Source organism: Pelobates fuscus, chromosome 10, assembly GCF_036172605.1.
Source record: "Pelobates fuscus isolate aPelFus1 chromosome 10, aPelFus1.pri, whole genome shotgun sequence".
Classification (NCBI taxonomy): domain Eukaryota; kingdom Metazoa; phylum Chordata; class Amphibia; order Anura; family Pelobatidae; genus Pelobates; species Pelobates fuscus.
The window spans coordinates 26,418,176-26,438,969 of record NC_086326.1 but is presented as its reverse complement, the minus strand read 5'-3'; the positions used below and the strand labels follow the sequence as shown (position 1 = coordinate 26,438,969).

The window sequence follows — 20,794 nt, the reverse complement described above, 5'->3', positions numbered from 1 at the left end:
TTAACTAAGTATGTTAATACAAACGAGTGTAAGCTTAACACGTCTGAAATGAGATTCGACATTATTTCTCACTTGTATCTAGACAGACTGATCTTACATATTGTTTTAGTTTTTTTATAGTTTGGAAACCACTTGTTTTACATTTAAAATTGTGCAACTATTTCAATGCCACTTTCTTGTTTAATATAACGTACTTGCTTTAGCTGTCGTGGCTTAGCAAGCTTCTATGTCATCAACTGCACAGTAAAAATAAAGAATTACAAAAATCTCAAAGAACTTTTTGCTTCTGCTCCAATATTAGTCCATCCTGATACATCCTTGCCGTTCCTACTTGAGGTCGATGCCTCTGAGACAGGAGTAGGTGCCGTTCTCTCACAAAGGTTGGGGGTGGATAAACCGTTACATCCTTGTGGTTTTTTTTCCAAGAAACTTTCTGGTCCTGAGAGCAGGTATGACATCGGAGACAGGGAATTGTTAGCAGTCATTAAAGCCTTGAAAGAGTGGAGACATCTATTGGAGGGCACCTTACATCCGGTTACTATTTTGACGGACCACAAGAACTTGTCCTATATTGGGGAGGCTAAGCGTTTGTCCTCTAGGCAAGCTCGTTGGTCCTTATTCCTGACTCATTTCAATTATGTACTTACTTACAGACCTGGCTCTAAGAACTCTAAGGCCGATGCTTTGTCTCGACAATATGAACCTTTCACTGTATCTGAACCGATTCTTTCTTCTATAGTTCCTAAATGCAAGATTGTTGCTAATACGAATCTCAGGATTCATTCTCCGTTACTGGCCGAGATCATTAAGCTGCAACATCTAGCACCTAAACAGACTCCTGAGGGTCGACATTTCGTTCCTCCTACTCTTCAACTGGAGCTGTTGCAATGTTTCCATAACAGCAAGATGGCGGGACATCCTGGTATCCGCAAGACGTATGCTTTGATTTCTAAAGACTTCTGGTGGCCTGCTTTACGTAAAGATACTAAAGATTTCATCGCTGCGTGTGAAGTGTGTACTAAGACCAAACAACCTCATACGCTCCCAAGTGGATTCCTGCATCCCTTAGAGGTACCAGAGAAACCATGGTCTTGTTTGGCCATGGACTTTATTGTCGATCTACCTATCTCTAAAAAACAGACTGTTATCCTCACCGTGGTTGACAGATTCACCAAGATGGCCCACTTCATTCCCTTGCCTAAACTTCCATCCTCCCAAGAGTTGGCAGAGATATTCGCGAGGGAGATTTTTCGCTTACATGGGATACCTTCCCAAATCGTATCTGACAGAGGGTCCCAATTTGTTTCCCGTTTTTGGAGATCCTTTTGTTCTCAACTAGGTATTAAATAAAATTTCTCTTCTGCCTATCATCCCCAGTCTAACGGAGCTGCTGAACGTACTAACCAAAAGATTGAGCAATATCTACGTTGTTTTGTTTCCGAACACCAGGACGATTGGGTCGGTTTGATTCCTTGGGCGGAGTTTGCGCACAACAATCTCGTTTGTGACTCTACTCATTCAAGCCCCTTCTTCATGAACTATGGCTTTCATCCATCTATTCTTCCCTCGGTTTCTCCTTCCCAAGGTGTACCGTCGGTTGATGTACATGTTGCCAATTTGAGGAAGTTGTGGGATCAGACTCGACAAATTCTTCTACACAATTCTATGCTGGTTAAGAAACACGCCGATAAACGTAGAAGGGCGGCTCCGATTTTCGTTCCAGGCGATAGAGTATGGTTAAGCACTAGGAATATTCAGCTTAAAGTTCCTTCCATGAAATTCGCTCCTCGATATATTGGCCCTTACAGGATTTTGACTCGAATTAACCCAGTGGCGTATCGTCTAGCTCTCCCAGCTGCCTTACGCACCCCTAACTCCTTTCACGTTTCATTGTTGAAACCCCTAGTTTGTAACAGATTCTCCTCCACGATCGCCCCTCCTCGCTCTGTTCAGGTGGAGGGTCAGGAGGAGTATGAGGTTAACTCCATCATTGATTCTCGTATCTCTCGGGGGAGAGTACAATATTTGGTCGACTGGAAGGGATATGGTCCTGAGGAGAGAAGTTGGGTTCATGCTCCTCGTCTTCGCAGGGCGTTTCACTCACGCTTTCCGTCTCGTCCCGGTTCCTTCGCCCGGTGGGCGTATCTGAGAGGGGGGGTACTGTCAGGGTACCTGAAGCCTCTACCTCCGAAAGAGGTAGAGACTTAGTAGTTTACTCCTCCAGCAGGTCGGCTTCCTTCATCCCTCGCGGCTCTCCTAGACACTCTCATGCCGGCCGCGAGGGATCCGTCTCATTTTATGACGTCACGCACGCTGCCCGACGTCATGACGTCAGTCCGGACCGATCTGTCACTCAAGTGACTGGAAGCCACTCAGGACTCGTCGGAGGCGGGTATACTCACTGTAACCAGGGTATTTAAACCTGTTTCTCCCATTCACTCATTGCCCTGTCGTGGTTCTAGCCTGTCTAGTCACACAGTGCTCAGGCGATTTCAGTTATTCCTTTGGTTCCGACCCGGCTAGTTTGTCTTACTCTGTTTCCCTCTGGTATCCTTGACCCGGCTTGTTCCTCGCTCACCTGTCCTCTGGTTCCCTCGACCTCGGCTTGTTTCTGACCATTCTCTTTACTCTCCGTACGTTAGTCCGGCCATTCTAAGGTCCGGTATACGTACCCTGTCCTGTTTGTACTTTGCGTGTTGGATCCCTGTCCCGATCCTGACAAAAGGTATGTAAGGGAGAGATTACTCTGGGAGGCCATACGCTTTCCTGAAGAGATGGGTTTTAAGGCCCTTCTTAAATGATTGAAGACTAGGGGAGAGTCTGATGGCAGTAGGCAAGTTATTCCAAAGGAGAGGAGCCGCCCGTGAGAGGTCCTGCAAGCGCGAGTTGGCCGTACGGGTGCGAGCAGCGGTCAGGAGGTGGTCGCGGGCAGAGCGGAGGGTACGAGGAGGGGCATACCTCTGGATCAGTGAAGAGATATAAGAGGGGCTGGAATTGTTCAGTGCTTTAAATGTATGGGTTAGCACTTTGAATTGTCTCCTATAGGATACAGGGAGCCAATGTAAGGACTGGCAGAGGGTCGAGGTGTGAGAGGACCGACTGGATAGGAAAATCAGTCTAGCTGCAGCATTCATTACAGACTGTAGCGGGGCAGTACGGCTTTTGGGGAGACCAATCAGGAGAGGGTTACAGTAATCCATGCGGGAAATTTCTAGAGCATGGACAAGCTCCTTGGTAGCATCTTGTGTAAGAAAGGGGCGGATGCGGGCTATGTTTTTGAGTTGGAACCTACAGAACTTGGCAACAAACTGGATGTGAGACTCAAAGGTGAGACCAGAGTCAAGTATGACGCCAAGACAGCGCGCTTGTAGGGATTGACATATGTGGATATCACTGACTTGAAGGGAGAGTGAGAGAGGAGGATCAGTATTAGGAGGAGGAAAGACAAGGAGTTCAGTTTTAGAGAGGTTACGTTTGAGAAAGCGTGACGACATCCAGTCAGAGATGGAAGAGAGGCAAGCAGTGACACGTTGCAGGACGGCCGGGGAGAGGTCCGGTGAGGAGAGGTATATCTGAGTGTCATCAGCGTACAGGTGGTAGTTGAATCCAAAAGAGGCAATAAGCTTTTCAAGAGAGACAGTATAAAGAGAAAATAGAAGGGGACCAAGGACAGAGCCTTGGGGAACTCCAACCGAGACAGGGCGAGGGGAGGAGGTATCCTTGGAAAAGGAGACACTAAATGAGCGTTGGGAGAGATAGGAGGAAAACCAAGAGAGGACAGAGTCACAGAGACCGAGTGATTGAAGAGTTTGAAGGAGGAGAGCATGATCAACTGTGTCAAAGGCAGCAGAGAGGTCAAGGAGAATTAATATGGAGTAGTGACCTTTGGATTTAGCGGAGATTAGGTTAGTTAGTGATTATGTGTGTGAGTCTGTGATTGTGTGTGTATATCTCTGATTATTTGTGTGTGTCTGATTATGTGTTTGTAGGTATGTGATTGTGCCAATAGGTATGTGACTGTGTGTATGAGTCTGTGATTGTGTGTGTGTGTATATATCTGATTATGTGTGTGAATGTATATGATTGTATGTGTGTGTGGGTCTGACTGTGTGATAATGTATGTGATTGTGCGTATATGAATGATTTTGTGTGTGTATAGGTCTGTGATTGTTTGTGTATGTATGTGATTCTATGTGTGTGGGAGTCTTTGATTGTGTGTGTATCTGTGTATGTATGTGTAAATCTGTGATTATGTGTGTATGTAAAACAACTTTAGCTTAATGAAGCAGTTTTGGTGTATAGATCATGCCTCTGCAGTCTCGCTGCTCAATTCTCTGCCATTTAGTTACATTACTTTGTTTATGCAACCTCCCTTCATGTGACTTACACAGCCTGCCTACACATTTTCTGTATAGAGAGATTTAATGTTTAAACTTCTTTTATTGCACGTTCTGTTTAATTTAGAATGTCTTGCTCTGTTAATAGTTTGTTAGAGCCTACAAAAACATCCTGTGTTTGATTAAAGTTCGATTAACAGAACAGGAGATAAAACATTTCTAAAGTAAACACGCTGTGCTGTAAGATCTGATTGTAAATGAAACCATTTTGTTTTCATGCAGGCTGTATGAATCACAGCCAATGGAGGTGTGGCTAGGGCTGCATAAATAGAAACAAGAGTGATTTAACTAAAATATGGCAGAGAATTGAGCAGGGAGACTGCATGGTCAGGATCTATACACAAAAACTGCTTCATTAAGCTAAATTTATTTTGATATCTATAGTGTCCCTTTAATGTAAAACAAGCCTCATCTAGCAGAATACAAATAGCCTCTCATACAGGAAACACAACATAGTGACTGATTCTAGTGCAAATGTAATTGTTCTACTTTTTCTTTTTTTATCTACATTCCTGAACCATATTCACATATATAATCATTTTAGCATTACCTCAATAATAGTCTTCATCTCATTCCCCAAAAGCGGCAGCCCATCCAAGTCTTTCATTGTTGCTATGGGAAACCGTAGGGATTTCAAAACAGCAGATGCTCTTAGAAAGCTTTTACACGGTCCTTTATTTCCCAAAAACTCACAGTTTTCAGCTAGAATTTCAAAAGCGTCCTACAATGGGCAAATGAAATAAACAGACAATAGATAATCTTCCCACGTTTGTGTAAATTGCATTAACCTTTTTAACGATCACTAAAATAAATATTTACATTGGTTGCTTATGATATATTTCTCCAGAGTAGCAAACAATCCTACGTAAATAAATGTTGCCATTTATTTAAATGCATTAAAAGCGCAGTCATTTAGTTTATTCCCTTTACGCATTTGAATTACAAATAGGCAAAAGTTGTACAAAATTTCAAATTTCATTCTGGCGGGAACCTTTTGCTTAGCCCAATTAACGAACTCTATGGTCATTTTAACTAGAAGTTAGGTTTTCAGAGGAAGGAGCCCAAATACAATAATTGGCTGGGGGCATAGTATGTCTGAGCACTGAAGTGTGTGAGAATGATTCTTTTGTAAGAAGAGAGCAGAACACCTCCTCCCCATCATGGACTCTGCCTGACTGAGATCCATTTCCCCCCCTCTATATAACATGTCATATTGCACCTATGGCATCAGAGAGACAAGTTAGCTTTGCCAACTGCGAAAACTCATAGCAGAAAGCACTCCCGAGCTGGTTCGCAAACCATGGCATCTCCTCGATGCCTGAGACGATGCTGACTGAGGCAGACCGGCCTAGTCCTCCAGCCACAGAGGCCACGTGGGACGCTGACATGGCGGTCTGTAGGAAAAAGGCTCAGCAGGTGAGCGCTGGAGAGGTGAGTCACTGGCAGTAGAATAAGTAGTCAATACTCAGTTGCAAGATTTAAGCAATAATCCAGATGGTACACATGAACCTGGAACAGAAGTCACACAATCCAAAATTGAAGAAAATGGTCCTGTGCATTTTATATGGTATTCATTCCATACATTAGTATAATGAAAGATTAATGCCCCAAAACTTAAAGATAGGACTCAGGCAGGTAACAAAAAATGTTCTAATGTTACTTTAATATGAAATTTGCCAAGTTAAACTAACAAAACCAAATTGACATGTATAAAGAAGGCAAAGAAAAAGGTTGGCAATGGCAACGAGGCCACAAAACATCCAAACAATGATAATAACTGCTGCCTCTGTAAAGGTTTTAATGTTTGTTTTGCTAATTAATACACACAATAGTAACAAAGCCCTTGCAGCAAAGTAACAAATACTATATTATATGTTAACTGCTATGTCATTACTAGTGATGTACCGAACTGTTCGCTGGCGAATAGTTCCTGGCGAACATAGCGTGTTCGCGTTCGCCACGGCGGGCGAACACATGCGCGGTTTGATCCGCCCCCTATTCGTCATCATTGAGTAAACTTTGACCCTGTGCCTCACGGTCAGCAGACACATTACAGCAAATTAGCAGCAGACCCTCCCTTCCAGACCCTCCCACCTCCTGTGCAGCATCCATTTTAGATTCATTCTGAAGCTGCATTCTTAGATAGAGGAGGGAAAGTTTAGCTGCTGCTGATTAGATAGGGAAATTGATAGCTAGGCTAGGGTATTCAGTGTCCACTACAGTCCTGAAGGACTCATCTGATCTCTGCTGTAAGGACAGCACCCCAAAAAGCCCTTTTTAGGGCTAGAACATCAGTCTGCTTTTTTTTTTCTGTGTAATGTAATTGCAGTTGCCTGCCTGCCTGCCAGCTTCTATGTCAGGCTCACAGTGGATACTGTGCCCACTTGCCCAGTGCCACCACTCATATCTGGTATCACAATAGCTTAAGCTTGCATTTAAGAACAAAAAAAAAATTTCACTGTAATAGATTGAATAGCAGTTAGTTGTCTGCAAGCGTCTGGGTGTCAGGCCTTCAGCGTGTACTCTGCCAACCTCTGCCAGTGTACTTTTCCACTCATATCTGGTGTGACAATAGAGTGCCTTTAAAAAGAAAAAAAGTTTTTCACTGTAAGCTAATAGCAGTTAGTTGTCTTCAAGCGTCTGGGTGTCAGGCCTTCAGCGTGTTCTCTGCCAACCTCTGCCAGTGTACTTTTCCACTCATATCTGGTGTCACAATAGAGTGCCTTTAAAAAGAAAAAAAGTTTTTCACTGTAAGCTAATAGCAGTCAGTGTCCTTAAAGCGGGTGTCAGGCCTTCAGCGTGTACTCTGCCAACATCTGCCAGTGTACTTTGCAACTCATATCTGGTGTCACAATAGCGTGCCTTTAAAAAGAAAAAAAGTTTTTCACTGTAAGCTAATAGCAGTCAGTGTCCTTAAAGCGGGTGTCAGGATTTCAGCATGTACTCTGCCAACCTCTGCAAGTGCACTTTGCCACTCATATCTGGTGTCACTATAGCGTGTAATTAGAACCAAAAAACTTTTTCCACTGTTATAGATTGAATAGCAGTTAGTTGTCTTCAAGCGGGTGTCAGGCCTACAGCGTGTACTCTGCCAACCTCTTCCAGTGCACATTGCCACTCATATCTGGTCTCACAGTAAAAACCAAAGAAAATGTTACTTGCGCTTTCTCCTTAATCCCTATGTATATTTAGACAAATGGAGGTCATTTAGTTGCTCCAATGGCCATTGGAGGGAATGCCCGCCTGCCAACGTCAAGGCAGACCCCCCTAAGCGGGTCCTAACACTGACCCTTCAGCCTGCTTCCTTGAGCTTCTGGCAAAGATATCTCTAATGAGACAGAAAGGGGTATTTTTTATATACACCCCTATACTTATTAACCCTTAATAGGGAACACATGGGATGGGCAGCAGCATTGTAACCAGGCTGTGTGATACAAAGTAAATACAAATACAAAAAGAGAAGTCCTGCGCTTAGTCCCATTACTGCTGGGCCAGCAGCAACGACTACAATACACATCAGCCCCAATATATAGTAAAAACCAAAGACATCCCATGTGTTCCCTATTAAGGGTTAATAAGTATAGGGGTGTAAATAAAAAATACCCCTTTCTGTCTCATTAGAGATATCTTTGCCAGAAGCTCAAGGAAGCAGGCTGAAGGGTCAGTGTTAGGACCCGCTTAGGGGGGTCTGCCTTGACGTTGGCAGGCGGGCATTCCCTCCAATGGCCATTGGAGCAACTAAATGACCTCCATTTGTCTAAATATTCATAGGGATTAAGGATAAAGCGCGAGTAATATTTTCTTTTCTTTGGTTTTTACTATATATTGGGGCTGATGTGTATTGTAGTCGTTGCTGCTGGCCCAGCAGTAATGGGACTAAGCGCAGGACTTCTCTTTTTGTATTTGTATTTACTTTGTATCACACAGCCTGGTTACAATGCTGCTGCCCATCCCATGTGTTCCCTATTAAGGGTTAATAAGTATAGGGGTGTATATAAAAAATACCCCTTTCTGTCTCATTAGAGATATCTTTGCCAGAAGCTCAAGGAAGCAGGCTGAAGGGTCAGTGTTAGGACCCGCTTAGGGGGGTCTGCCTTGACGTTGGCAGGCGGGCATTCCCTCCAATGGCCATTGGAGCAACTAAATGACCTCCATTTGTCTAAATATACATAGGGATTAAGGAGAAAGTGCAAGTAACATTTTCTTTTCTTTGGTTTTTACTATATATTGGGGCTGATGTGTATTGTAGTCGTTGCTGCTGGCCCAGCAGTAATGGGACTAAGCGCAGGACTTCTCTTTTTGTATTGGTCTCACAGTAGCTTGCACACATAGTACCACTAATCCAAAAAAAAATGACAGGCAGAGGCAGGCCACCCCGCAGGGGCCATCGTGGTCGTGGTGCTGTGATTCCCTTTTGCCCTAGAATAATGCCCAGTTTTCAGAGGCCACGTACCCTGAACTTGAAAAGTTCTGAGGACATAGTTGACTGGCTAACACAGAACACCCAATCTTCTACAGCTTCCGCTCGGAACCTTGACGCACCATCCTTCTCCAGCTTAGCTTCGGGCACCTCTACAAGCAGCACACAAACTCAAAGGCGCCATCCTCCTCCTGGTCCAGCATCTTCAGCCACGTCAACCACTGCTGTCCTCCTTGCCCCCTCTCAACCATCCGCCACTCCGTCTCTCGCCTTGAGCAGTTCCCGCTCATCTGCCCACAGTCAGGTGTCTGTCAAGGACATGTTTGAGCGTAAGAAGCCAATGTCAGAAAGTCACCCCCCTTGCCCAGCGTCTGACAGCTGGCTTGTCTGAACTATTAGCCCCCCAGCTTTTACCATACAAGCTGGTGGAGTCTGAGGCGTTCAAAAAATGTGTGGCTATTGGGATACGGCAGTGGAAGGTACCCGGACAAAATGTCTTTGCACAAAAGGCAATCCCCAACCTGTACTGGATTGTGCAAAAGGAAGTAATGGCATGTCTGGCACACAGTGTTTGGGCAAGGGTCCATCTGACCACTGATACCTGGTCTGCAAAGCATGGTCAGGGCAGGTATATCACCTACACTGCGCATTGGGTAAACCTGCTGACGGCTGCCAAGCATGGAATGCGTGGCTCTGCAGAGGAGTTGGTGACACCGCCACGACTTGCAGGCAGGCCTGCTGCCACCTCCTCTACTCCTGCTACTCCATCCTCTTCCATAACCTCCTCGGCTGAGTCCTCTTCTGCTGCTGCGTCTTGCTCCACATCAACTGCCCCCCTTCCAGCTCCCCAGGTACTATTCCACATCCCGGATACGGCAGTGTCACGCCGTCTTGGGTTTGACTTGCTTGAAAGAAAGAGAGTCACACCGGACAAGCACTCCTGTCCGCCCTGAACGCACAGGTGAAAAAGTGGCTGACTCCGCAGCAACTGGATATCGGCAAAGTGGTTTGTGACAACGGAACAAATTTGCTGGCGGCATTGAAGTTGGGCAAGTTGACACATGTGCCGTGCATGGCACATGTGTGTAATCTGATCGTACAACGCTTTGTGCATAAGTACACAGGCTTACAGGACGTCCTGAAGCAGGCCAGGAAGGTGTGTGGCCATTTCAGGCGTTCCTACATGGCCATGGCGCACTTTGCAGATATCCAGCGGCGAAACAACATGCCAGTGAGGCGCTTGATTTGCGACAGCCCGACACGTTGGAATTCAACACTCCTAATGTTCGACCGCCTGCTCCAACAAGAAAAGGACGTTAATGAATATTTGTATGACCGGGGTGCTAGGACAGCCTCTGGGGAGCTGGGAATTTTTTTGCCACGTTACTGGACGCTCATGCGCAATGCCTGTAGGCTCATGCGTCCTTTTGAGGAGGTGACAAACCCAGTCAGTCGTACCGAAGGCACCATCAGCGACATCATACCATTTTTTTTCTTCCTGGAGCATGCCCTGCGAAGAGTGCTGGATCAGGCCGTAGATGAGCGTAAAGAGGAAGAGTTGTGGTCACCATCACCACCAGAAACAGCCTTATCAGCATCACTTGCTGGACCTGCGGCAACGCTGGAAGAGGATTGTGAGGAAGAGGAGTCAGAGGAGGAATGTGGCTTTGAGGAGGAGGAGGAAGACCAACCACAACAGGCATCCCAGGGTGCTCGTTGTCACCTATCTGGTACCCGTGGTGTTGTACGTGGCTGGGGGGAAGAACATACCTTCATTGAGATCACTGAGGAGGAGGAACGGGAAATGAGTAGCTCGGCATCCAACCTTGTGCAAATGGGGTCTTTCATGCTGTCATGCCTGTTGAGGGACCCTCGTATAAAAAGGCTGAAGGAGAACGACCTGTACTGGGTGTCCATGCTACTAGACCCCCGGTATAAGCAGAAAGTGGCGGAAATGTTACCAAATCACAACAAGTCGGAAAGGATGCAGCATTTGCAAAATAAATTAAAAAGTATGCTTTACACAGCGAATAAGGGTGATGTCACAGCACAACGGGAATCTAACAGGGGAAGAGGTGAAAGTCATCCTCCTCCTCCCACGACCACGACGGCAAGGACAGGACGCTTTAAAGACATGTTGTTGATGGAGGACATGCAGAGCTTTTTAAGTCCTACGCATCACCACAGCCCTTCGGGATCCACCCTCAGAGAACGACTCGACCGACAGGTAGCAGACTACCTCGCCTTAACTGCAGATATCGACACTCTGAGGAGCGATGAACCTCTTGACTACTGGGTGTGCAGGCTTGACCTGTGGCCTGAGCTATCCCAATTTGCGATAGAACTTCTGGCCTGCCTCGCTTCAAGTGTCCTGTCAGAAAGGACCTTCAGTGCAGCATGAGGTATTGTCACTGAGAAGAGAAGTCGCCTAGGTCACAAAGTTTAGATTACCTCACCTTTATTAAGATGAATGAGGGATGGATCCCGAAGGGACTGACAGTGGGCGATACATTCGACTAAAAAGGGCCTGATGAGATGAGCTGCCTTGGGCTAAAAATGGTCCACCCGCTGCTGTATTTTAGCTCTGAATGCCGGTGTCACGGCAATATACCCTAACACGCAGGAATAGTCCAGATAGCCAAGAGACAAGAAAACAGGATTTGTCTTACCAGACCTTAGAATGGCCGGACGAGTTCAAGAAAAGACAGAGTCCAGAACAAGCCGAGGTCAAGGGGACGGAGAGACAGCGTAAAGTAGAACAAGCCAGGGACTAGTACACAGGAGGGCAAACCGGCGGATAGACAAGCAAGGATAAAGAGAGAACGGAGTCAGGAACAAAGCCAAGGTCAAGCACCAAAAAACCAACTGAACGATACAAGCACTAAAGGGAACTGAACAGAAACCACGATAGGGCAAGGTACAAAGGAAACAGGTGAGTATAAATACCCTAGTTTTCACGTTGATTGGCCCCTGTCATATCCACGCCCCCAAAACGTGAGTGTATGGGGAACGTGGCATGACAGGGGCCAATGGGAGACTGATTCTAATTTTGTCTCCCACTGACCCTTTAAGAGCGCGCCCGAGACGCGCGGCGCGCTCTTAGTGTCAGGCGGGACACGTGACCGCTTCTCGCGGTCACTGCCCGCCTTCCTGATCTCGTCGTTGGATGAGCCGCACGCGGCTCGTGCAGGAGCAGGACCGCGCGCGGCGAGAAGAGAGGACCCCGGCCGGCCCCTGGAGAGGGTAAGTACTGCTACAGCCAGTTGACTTGCGTGACTTATCCGCCACCAACTAGGGTTCAAGCCGCAATGTTTTAGGGCACTTTCTGCCTGGGAAACAAATCAATTTTTCTGGCCGCTGCAACAATACCTAATTTTTCAAGCATGTGTACATGCCAAATTTTTCGGGCCTCTGGTGCTGCACTGTGGCTTCAAAAACCAAACCCAAAAAAAGCACATAACAGGGATTAATAAACTGATAGGAATAGTACTACTTAACACACCACTCCTATCTGGTGGCACATTAGAGTGCACGTGCAGTGCCCCAAATTTGAAGTAGGAGGACCGACCAAGCATCTTTTTCCATCTCCCGCTTCCTAAAATCGATGCCATATACACGTCCCCTGATAGGGCGCCAGCTCATTATTCTTCTAGGCGCCAGCTTGTTATTCTCTTTTTCACTTCACTAGGGACACTTTACTGCACTATGGGCACTTAGACCCACTCTTTGTCTTGCACAGTGTTATTCCTAGCCAACATCTGTGATGGGAAATCAGGCAGTCATCTAAACGTTTAGATTGAGCTTTAGCTTAGAACACCCTTGAAGGTGTTTAAGGAGATTAGGGCTAGTTTAGAGGATTCTTCTTAGACCTCTCTGGGTCTTTATAGCCCTTCTACCTATCCAGCATTTCTGGAAACTAGCTAAGAGAAAGGGTGGTTGTGTGTCTGTGATACATTTAACTTTATATCACCTTATTGACACTTTATCCCTCCGGTCTCCATACTCTCTGCCTATACCCACCTATTTAGAGGGAATTTCCTTGCCCCTGCAAATATTAAATAATAGGTAATAGTATTACCATTATTACACAATTAGCCACTATAGGGGAATGAGTATAGTATCACTTTGTTATTTATAAATGATACAATAAAGACTTTTGTCCATTACTCAATTTACTTTAACAAAGGGTACTAACCACGGTATTAGGAAGCATTACTCTGCTTTCCCTTTCTCCCTCTATTTAGTGATGTACCGAACTGTCCGCCGGCGAACAGTTCCCGGCGAACTTAGCGTGTTCGCAGGCTGCTTTTTTTTTTTTTCCTGTGTAATGTAATTGCAGGTGCCTGCCTGCCTGCCAGCTTCTGTGTGAGGTTCACATTGGATACTGTGCCCACTTGCCCAGTGCCACCACTCATATCTGGGGTCACAATAGGTTAAGCTTTAGATTTAAAAGAAATATTTTTTTTCACTGTAATAGAAGAGCAGTTGCCTGCCTGCCAGCTTCTGTGTCAGGTTGGATGCCTTGCCCATTTGCACAGTCAGTGCCACCACTCATATCTGTTTTTACAATAGGTTAAGCTTTAGATTTAAAAGAAATAATTTTTTTTCACTGTAATAGAAGAGCAGTTGCCTGCCTGCCAGCTTCTGTGTCAGGTTGGATGCCTTGCCCATTTGCACAGTCAGTGCCACCACTCATATCTGTTTTTACAATAGGTTAAGCTTTAGATTTAAAATAAATAAAACATTTTCACTGTAATAGAAGAGCAGTTGCCTGCCTGCCAGCTTCTGTGTCAGGTTGGATGCCTTGCCCATTTGCACAGTCAGTGCCACCACTCATATCTGTTTTTACAATAGGTTAAGCTTTAGATTTAAAAAAAATAATTTGTTTTCACTGTAATAGAAGAGCAGTTGCCTGCCTGCCAGCTTCTGTGTGAGGTTCACATTGGATACTGTGCCCACTTGCCCAGTGCCACCACTCATATCTGTTTTTACAATAGCTTAAGCTTTAGATTTAAAATAAATATTTTTTTTTCACTGTAATAGAAGAGCAGTTAGTTGTCTGCAAGCGTCTGGGTGTCAGGCCTACTTCAGCGTGTGCTCTGCAGACCTGTGCCAGCGTGCTTTGACAGTTGCCAATCATATCTGGTGTCTCTTTAGCATGCTTTTACAAAGAAAAAAGGTTTCCAGTGTAAGCTAATAGCAGCCAGTCAGTGTCCTTCAAGCGGCTCTGTCAGGCCTTCCTTCAGCGTGTGCCCTGCACAACCCTGCCAGCGTACTTTGACAGTTGCCACTCATATCTGGTGTCTCTTTAGCGTGCTTTTACAAAGAAAAAAGGTTTCCAGTGTAAGCTAATAGCAGCCAGTCAGTGTCCTTCAAGCGGCTCTGTCAGGCCTTCCTTCAGCGTGTGCCCTGCACAACACTGCCAGACTGCTTTGACAGTTGCCAATCATATCTGGTGTCTCTTTAGCGTGCTTTTACAAAGAAAAAAGGTTTTCAGTGTAAGCTAATAGCAGCCAGTCAGTGTCCTTCAAGCGGCTCTGTCAGGCCTTCCTTCAGCGTGTGCCCTGCACAACCCTGCCAGCGTACTTTGACAGTTGCCACTCATATCTGGTGTCTCTATAGCGTGCTTTTAAAACCAACATTTTGTTTCCACTGTAATAGAAGAGCAGTTGCCTGCCTGCCAGCTTCTGTGTGAGGTTCACAGTGGATACTGTGCCCTCTTGCCCAGTGCCACCACTCATATCTGTTTTTACAATAACTTAAGCTTTAGATTTAAAATAAATAATTTTTTTTCACTGCAATAGAAGAGCAGTTAGTTGTCTGCAAGCGTCTGGGTGTCAGGCCTACTTCAGCGTGTGCTCTGCAGACCTGTGCCAGCGTGCTTTGACAGTTGCCAATCATATCTGGTGTCTCTTTAGCGTGCTTTTACAAAGAAAAAAGGTTTCCGGTGTAAGCTAATAGCAGCCAGTCAGTGTCCTTCAAGCGGCTCTGTCAGGCCTTCCTTCAGCGTGTGCCCTGAACAACCCTGCCAGCGTACTTTGACAGTTGCCAATCATATCTGGTGTCTCTATAGTGTGCTTTTAAAACCAAAATTTTGTTTCCACTGTAATAGAAGAGCAGTTGCCTGCCTGCCAGCTTCTGTGTGAGGTTCACAGTGGATACTGTGCCCTCTTGCCCAGTGCCACCACTCATATCTGTTTTTACAATAGCTTAAGCTTTAGATTTAAAATAAATAATTTTTTTTCACTGTAATAGAAGAGCAGTTAGTTGTCTGCAAGCGTCTGGGTGTCAGGCCTACTTCAGCGTGTGCTCTGCAGACCTGTGCCAGCGTGCTTTGACAGTTGCCAATCATATCTGGTGTCTCTTTAGCGTGCTTTTACAAAGAAAAAAGGTTTCCAGTGTAAGCTAATAGCAGCCAGTCAGTGTCCTTCAAGCGGCTCTGTCAGGCCTTCCTTCAGCGTGTGCCCTGCACAACCCTGCCAGCGTACTTTGACAGTTGCCACTCATATCTGGTGTCTCTATAGCGTGCTTTTACAAAGAAAAAAGGTTTCCAGTGTAAGCTAATAGCAGCCAGTCAGTGTCCTTCAAGCGGCTCTGTCAGGCCTTCCTTCAGCGTGTGCCCTGCACAACCCTGCCAGCGTACTTTGACAGTTGCCAATCATATCTGGTGTCTCTATAGCATGCTTTTAAAACCAAAATTTTGTTTCCACTGTAATAGAAGAGCAGTTGCCTGCCTGCCAGCTTCTGTGTGAGGTTCACAGTGGATACTGTGCCCTCTTGCCCAGTGCCACCACTCATATCTGTTTTTACAATAGCTTAAGCTTTAGATTTAAAATAAATATTTTTTTTTCACTGTAATAGAAGAGCAGTTAGTTGTCTGCAAGCGTCTGGGTGTCAGGCCTACTTCAGCGTGTGCTCTGCAGACCTGTGCCAGCGTGCTTTGACAGTTGCCAATCATATCTGGTGTCTCTTTAGCGTGCTTTTACAAAGAAAAAAGGTTTCCAGTGTAAGCTAATAGCAGCCAGTCAGTGTCCTTCAAGCGGCTCTGTCAGGCCTTCCTTCAGCGTGTGCCCTGCACAACACTGCCAGCGTGCTTTGACAGTTGCCAATCATATCTGGTGTCTCTTTAGCGTGCTTTTACAAAGAAAAAAGGTTTCCAGTGTAAGCTAATAGCAGCCAGTCAGTGTCCTTCAAGCGGCTCTGTCAGGCCTTCCTTCAGCGTGTGCCCTGCACAACCCTGCCAGCGTACTTTGACAGTTGCCAATCATATCTGGTGTCTCTATAGCGTGCTTTTAAAACCAAAATTTGTTTTTCACTGTTATAGATTGAATAGCAGTTACTTGTCTTCAAGCGGGTGTGTCAGGCCTACAGTGTGTGCTCTGCAGAACTGTTCAAGTGCACATTGCCAATCATATCTGGTGTCTCTATAGCGTGCTTTTACAAAGAAAAAAGGTTTCCAGTGTAAGCTAATAGCAGCCAGTCAGTGTCCTTCAAGCGGCTCTGTCAGTCCTTCCTTCAGCGTGTGCTCTCCAGAACTGTTCCAGTGCACATTGCCAATCATATCTGGTGTCTCTATAGCGTGCTTTTAAAACCAAAATTTGTTTTTCACTGTTATAGATTGAATAGCAGTTACTTGTCTTCAAGCGGGTATGTCAGGCCTACAGTGTGTGCTCTGCAGAACTGTTCAAGTGCACATTGCCAATCATATCTGGTCTCACAGTAGCTTGCACGCATAGTACCACTAATCCCCCAAAAAATGACAGGCAGAGGCAGGCCACCCCGCAGGGGCCGTCGTGGTCGTGGTGCTGTGATTCCCTTTTGCCCTAGAATAATGCCCAGTTTTCAGAAGCCACGTACCCTGAACTTGAAAAGTTCTGAGGACATAGTTGACTGGCTAACACAGGACACCCAATCTTGTACAGCCTCCGCTCGGAACCTTGACGCACCATCCTCCTCCAGCTTAGCTTCAGGCGTCCATGGATGTCACGTGGGTGCCTGCTCGGCAAGAAGAAGAACAGGGCGAAAGTTCAGATGGGGAGACAGAGAGGAGGAGGAGACGAGTTGGAAGCAGGGGGAGGTCATCGCAAGGAGCTAGTGGCACAGTCAGACAGCATGCATTGGCACCCGGGGTCAGCCCGACAGCACGCCAATCAACGCATGCTGTGTCCACCACCAGAATGCCGTCATTGCAGAGCTCAGCAGTGTGGCATTTTTTTTGTGTGTCTGCCTCTGACAACAGCGATGCCATTTGCAACCTGTGCCAAAGGAAACTGAGTCGTGGGAGGTCCAACACCCACCTAGGTACAACTGCTTTGCGTAGGCACATGATCTCACATCACAAACGCCTATGGGATCAACACATGAGTACAAGCAGCACGCCTACTCTAAGCTGCCATCCTCCTCCTGGTCTAGCATCTTCAGCCACGTCAACCACTGCTGTCCTTCTTGCCCCCTCTCAACCATCCGCCACTCCGTCTCCCGCCTTGAGCAGTTCCCGTTCATCTGCCCACAGTCATGTGTCTGTCAAGGACATGTTTGAGCGTAAGAAGCCAATGTCACCAAGTCACCCCCTTGCCCAGCGTCTGACAGCTGGCTTGTCCGAACTATTAGCCTGCCAGCTTTTACCATACAATCTGGTTGAGTCTGAGGCGTTCAAAAAATTTGTAGCTATTGGGACACTGCAGTGGAAGGTACCCGGCCGGAATTTCTTTTCACAAAAGGCAATCCCCAACTTGTACTCGATTGTGCAAAAGGAAGTCATGGCATGTCTGGCACACAGTGTTGGGGCAAGGGTCCATCTGACCACTGATACCTGGTCTGCAAAGCATGGTCAGGGCAGGTATATCACCTACACTGCGCATTGGGTAAACCTGCTGACGGCTGACAAGCAAGGAATGCGTGGCATTGCAGAGGAGTTGGTGACACCGCCATGACTTGCAGGCAGTCCTGCTGCCACGTCCTCTACTCCTCCTACTCCATCCTCTTCCATAACCTCCTCGGCTGAGTCCTCTTGTGCTGCTGCGTCTTACTCCACATCAACGGCACCCCCCCCCCCCAGCTCCCCAGGTACTATTCCACATCCCGGATACGGCAGTGTCACGCCGTCTTGGGTTTGACTTGCTTGAAAGCAGAGAGTCACACTGGACAAGCACTCCTGTCCGCCCTGAACGCACAGGTGGAAAAGTGGCTGACTCCCCAGCAACTGGATATCGGCAAAGTGGTGTGTGACAACGGAAAACATTTGATAGCGGCATTGAAGTTGGGCAAGTTGACACATGTGCCGTGCATGGCACATGTGTGTAATCTGATCGTACAACGCTTTGTGCATAAGTACACAGGCTTACAGGACATCCTGAAGCAGGCCAGGAAGGTGTGTGGCCATTTCAGGCGTTCCTACACGGCCATGGCTCACTTTGCCGATATCCAGCGGTGAAAAGACATGTCAGTGAGGCGCTTGATTTGCGACAGCCCTACACGTTGGAATTCAACACTCCTAATGTTCGACCGCCTGCTCCAACAAGAAAAAGTTGTTAATTAATATTTGTAAGACCGGGGTGCTAGGACAGCCTCTGGGGAGCTGGGAATTTTTTTGCCACGTTACTGGACGCTCATGCGCAAAGCCTGTAGGCTCATGCGTCCTTTTGAGGAGGTGACAAACCTAGTCAGTCGCAACGAAGGCACCATCAGAGACATCATACCATTTGTTTTCTTCCTGGAGCGTGCCCTGCGAAGAGTGCTGGATCAGGCTGTAGATGAGCGTGAAGAGGAAGAGGAAGAGTTGTGGTCACCATCACCACCAGAAACAGCCTTATCAGCATCGCTTGCTGGACCTGCGGCAACGCTGGAAGAGGATTGTGAGGAAGAGGAGTCAGAGGAGGATTGTAGCTTTGAGGAGGAGGAGGAGCAAGACAAAACACAACAGGCATCCCAGGGTACTCGTTGTCACCTATCTGGTACCCGTGGTGTTGTACGTGGCTGGGGGGAAGAACATACCTTCAATGACATCAGTGAGGAGGAGGAACGGGAAATGTGTAGCTCGGCATCCAACCTTGTGCAAATGGGGTCTTTCATGCTGTCCTACCTGTTGAGGGACCCTCGTATAAAAAGGCTGAAGGAGAACGACCTGTACTGGGTGTCCACGCTACTAGACCCCCGGTATAAGCAGAAAGTGGCGGAAATGTTACCGAATTACAACAAGTCGGAAAGGATGCAGCATTTGCAAAATAAATTAAAAAGTATGCTTTACACAGCGTATAAGGGTGATGTCACAGCACAACGGGAATCTAACAGGGGGAGAGGTGGAAGTCATCCTCCTCCTCCTCCCACGACCACGCAGGCAAGGACAGGACGCTTTAAAGACGTGTTGTTGATGGAGGACATGCGGACCTTTTTAAGTCCTATGCATCGCCACAGCCCTTCGGGATCCACCCTCAGAGAGCGACTCGACCGACAGGTAGCAGACTACCTCGCCTTAACTGCAGATATCGACACTCTGAGGAGCGATGAACCCCTTGACTACTGGGTGTGCAGGCTTGACCTGTGGCCTGAGCTATCCCAATTTGCGATAGAACTTCTGGCCTGCCCCGCTTCAAGTGTCCTGTCAGAAAGGACCTTCAGTGCAGCAGGAGGTATTGTCACTGAGAAGAGAAGTCGCCTAGGTCAAAAAAGTCTAGGTAACCTCACCTTTATTAAGATGAATGAGGGATGGATCCCGAAGGGACTGACACTGGGCGATACATTCGATTAAAAAATGCCTGATGAGATGAGCTACCTTGGGCTAAAAATGGTCCACACGCTGCTGTATTTTAGCTCTGAATGACGTTTGACTTGCGTGACTTATCCGCCACCAACTAGGGTTCAAGCCGCCATGTTTTAGGGCACTTTCTGCCTGTGAAACAAACATCAATTTTTCTGCCCGCTGCTACAGCAGCGGCTGCAACAATACCAAATTTTTCAGGCATGTGTACATGCCTAATTTTTAGGCCCACTGGTGCAGCACTGTGGCTTCAAAAACCAAACCAAAAAAAAATCCTCCAAGATGGCACCAATATACCAGTGGTCTAAGCATCTTCCCACCTTGGCCTAAAAAGGGGAGGTGATTCAACAATTAAAAATCTCTGCCATTTACACGTCCACTGATAGGAGACGCGGAAGGTATTAAACTGATATGAACAATACTAAACTCACCACTCCTATCTGGTGGCACATTAGCTTGCCCACACAGTGCCCCAAATTTCAAGTAAGAGGACCGACCATGCATCTTCTTCCATCTCCCTGTTACATAAATCAATGCCATATCCATAGAAATTGTAGAGAATATCCAGGATAGTTTTACAGGGCCAAATCATGTCGCCTGTTGAAAGAGGTGACCTTGCTCGGGTCCCAGGTGTGCGGTTCCTAAAATGGCTGCCATATACATGTCCACTGATAGGAGACGCGGAAGGTATTAAACTGATATGAACATTTACTAAACTCACCACTCCGAGTGCTGTTATTTATTTAATTTTTTTGTGGTGAGGCTTTACAGGACAGAGTGCTTCTCCACAGGACATGTTAACTCACGGGCAGCTGGCTCATCAAGGAACCAGAGCAGCTTGAACGAGGTGACCTTGCTCGGGTCCCAGGTGTGCGGTTCCTAAAATGGCTGCCATATACACGTCCACTGATAGGAGACACGGAAGGTATTAAACTGATATGAACAATACTACACTCCTATCAGTAGGTCCGTCCCATTGTGATTTATGCCCCCCACCCACCGCGCAGGGATGGGGGCCGGGGAGGAGGAAAGTAGGCTCCCCCATTGTGATTTATGGCCCCCACCCACCGCGCAGGGGTGGGGGACGAGGGGGGAGGACAGTAGGTCCCCCATTGTGATTTATGGCCCCCACCCACCACGCAGGGGTTGGGGAGGACAGTAGCTCCCCCCAGTGTGTATCATGGGCTTTGAGGACAGGTGTCAATCCATACCTGCCAAGTG

The 20,794-nt window shown here is 46.8% G+C and overlaps 1 protein-coding gene across 1 annotated transcript in view; it reads right to left on the bottom strand.

Annotated features, from left to right (window-relative positions):
- The window catches only part of DNTT (DNA nucleotidylexotransferase), a 231,998-nt gene that overhangs the window by 166,671 nt on the left and 44,533 nt on the right, over nt 1-20,794 (bottom strand). The window contains exon 4 of the mRNA XM_063433762.1: nt 4,948-5,118. Within this exon, the coding sequence (XP_063289832.1) occupies nt 4,948-5,118 (171 nt within the window). The remainder of the gene's footprint in view (nt 1-4,947; nt 5,119-20,794) is intronic.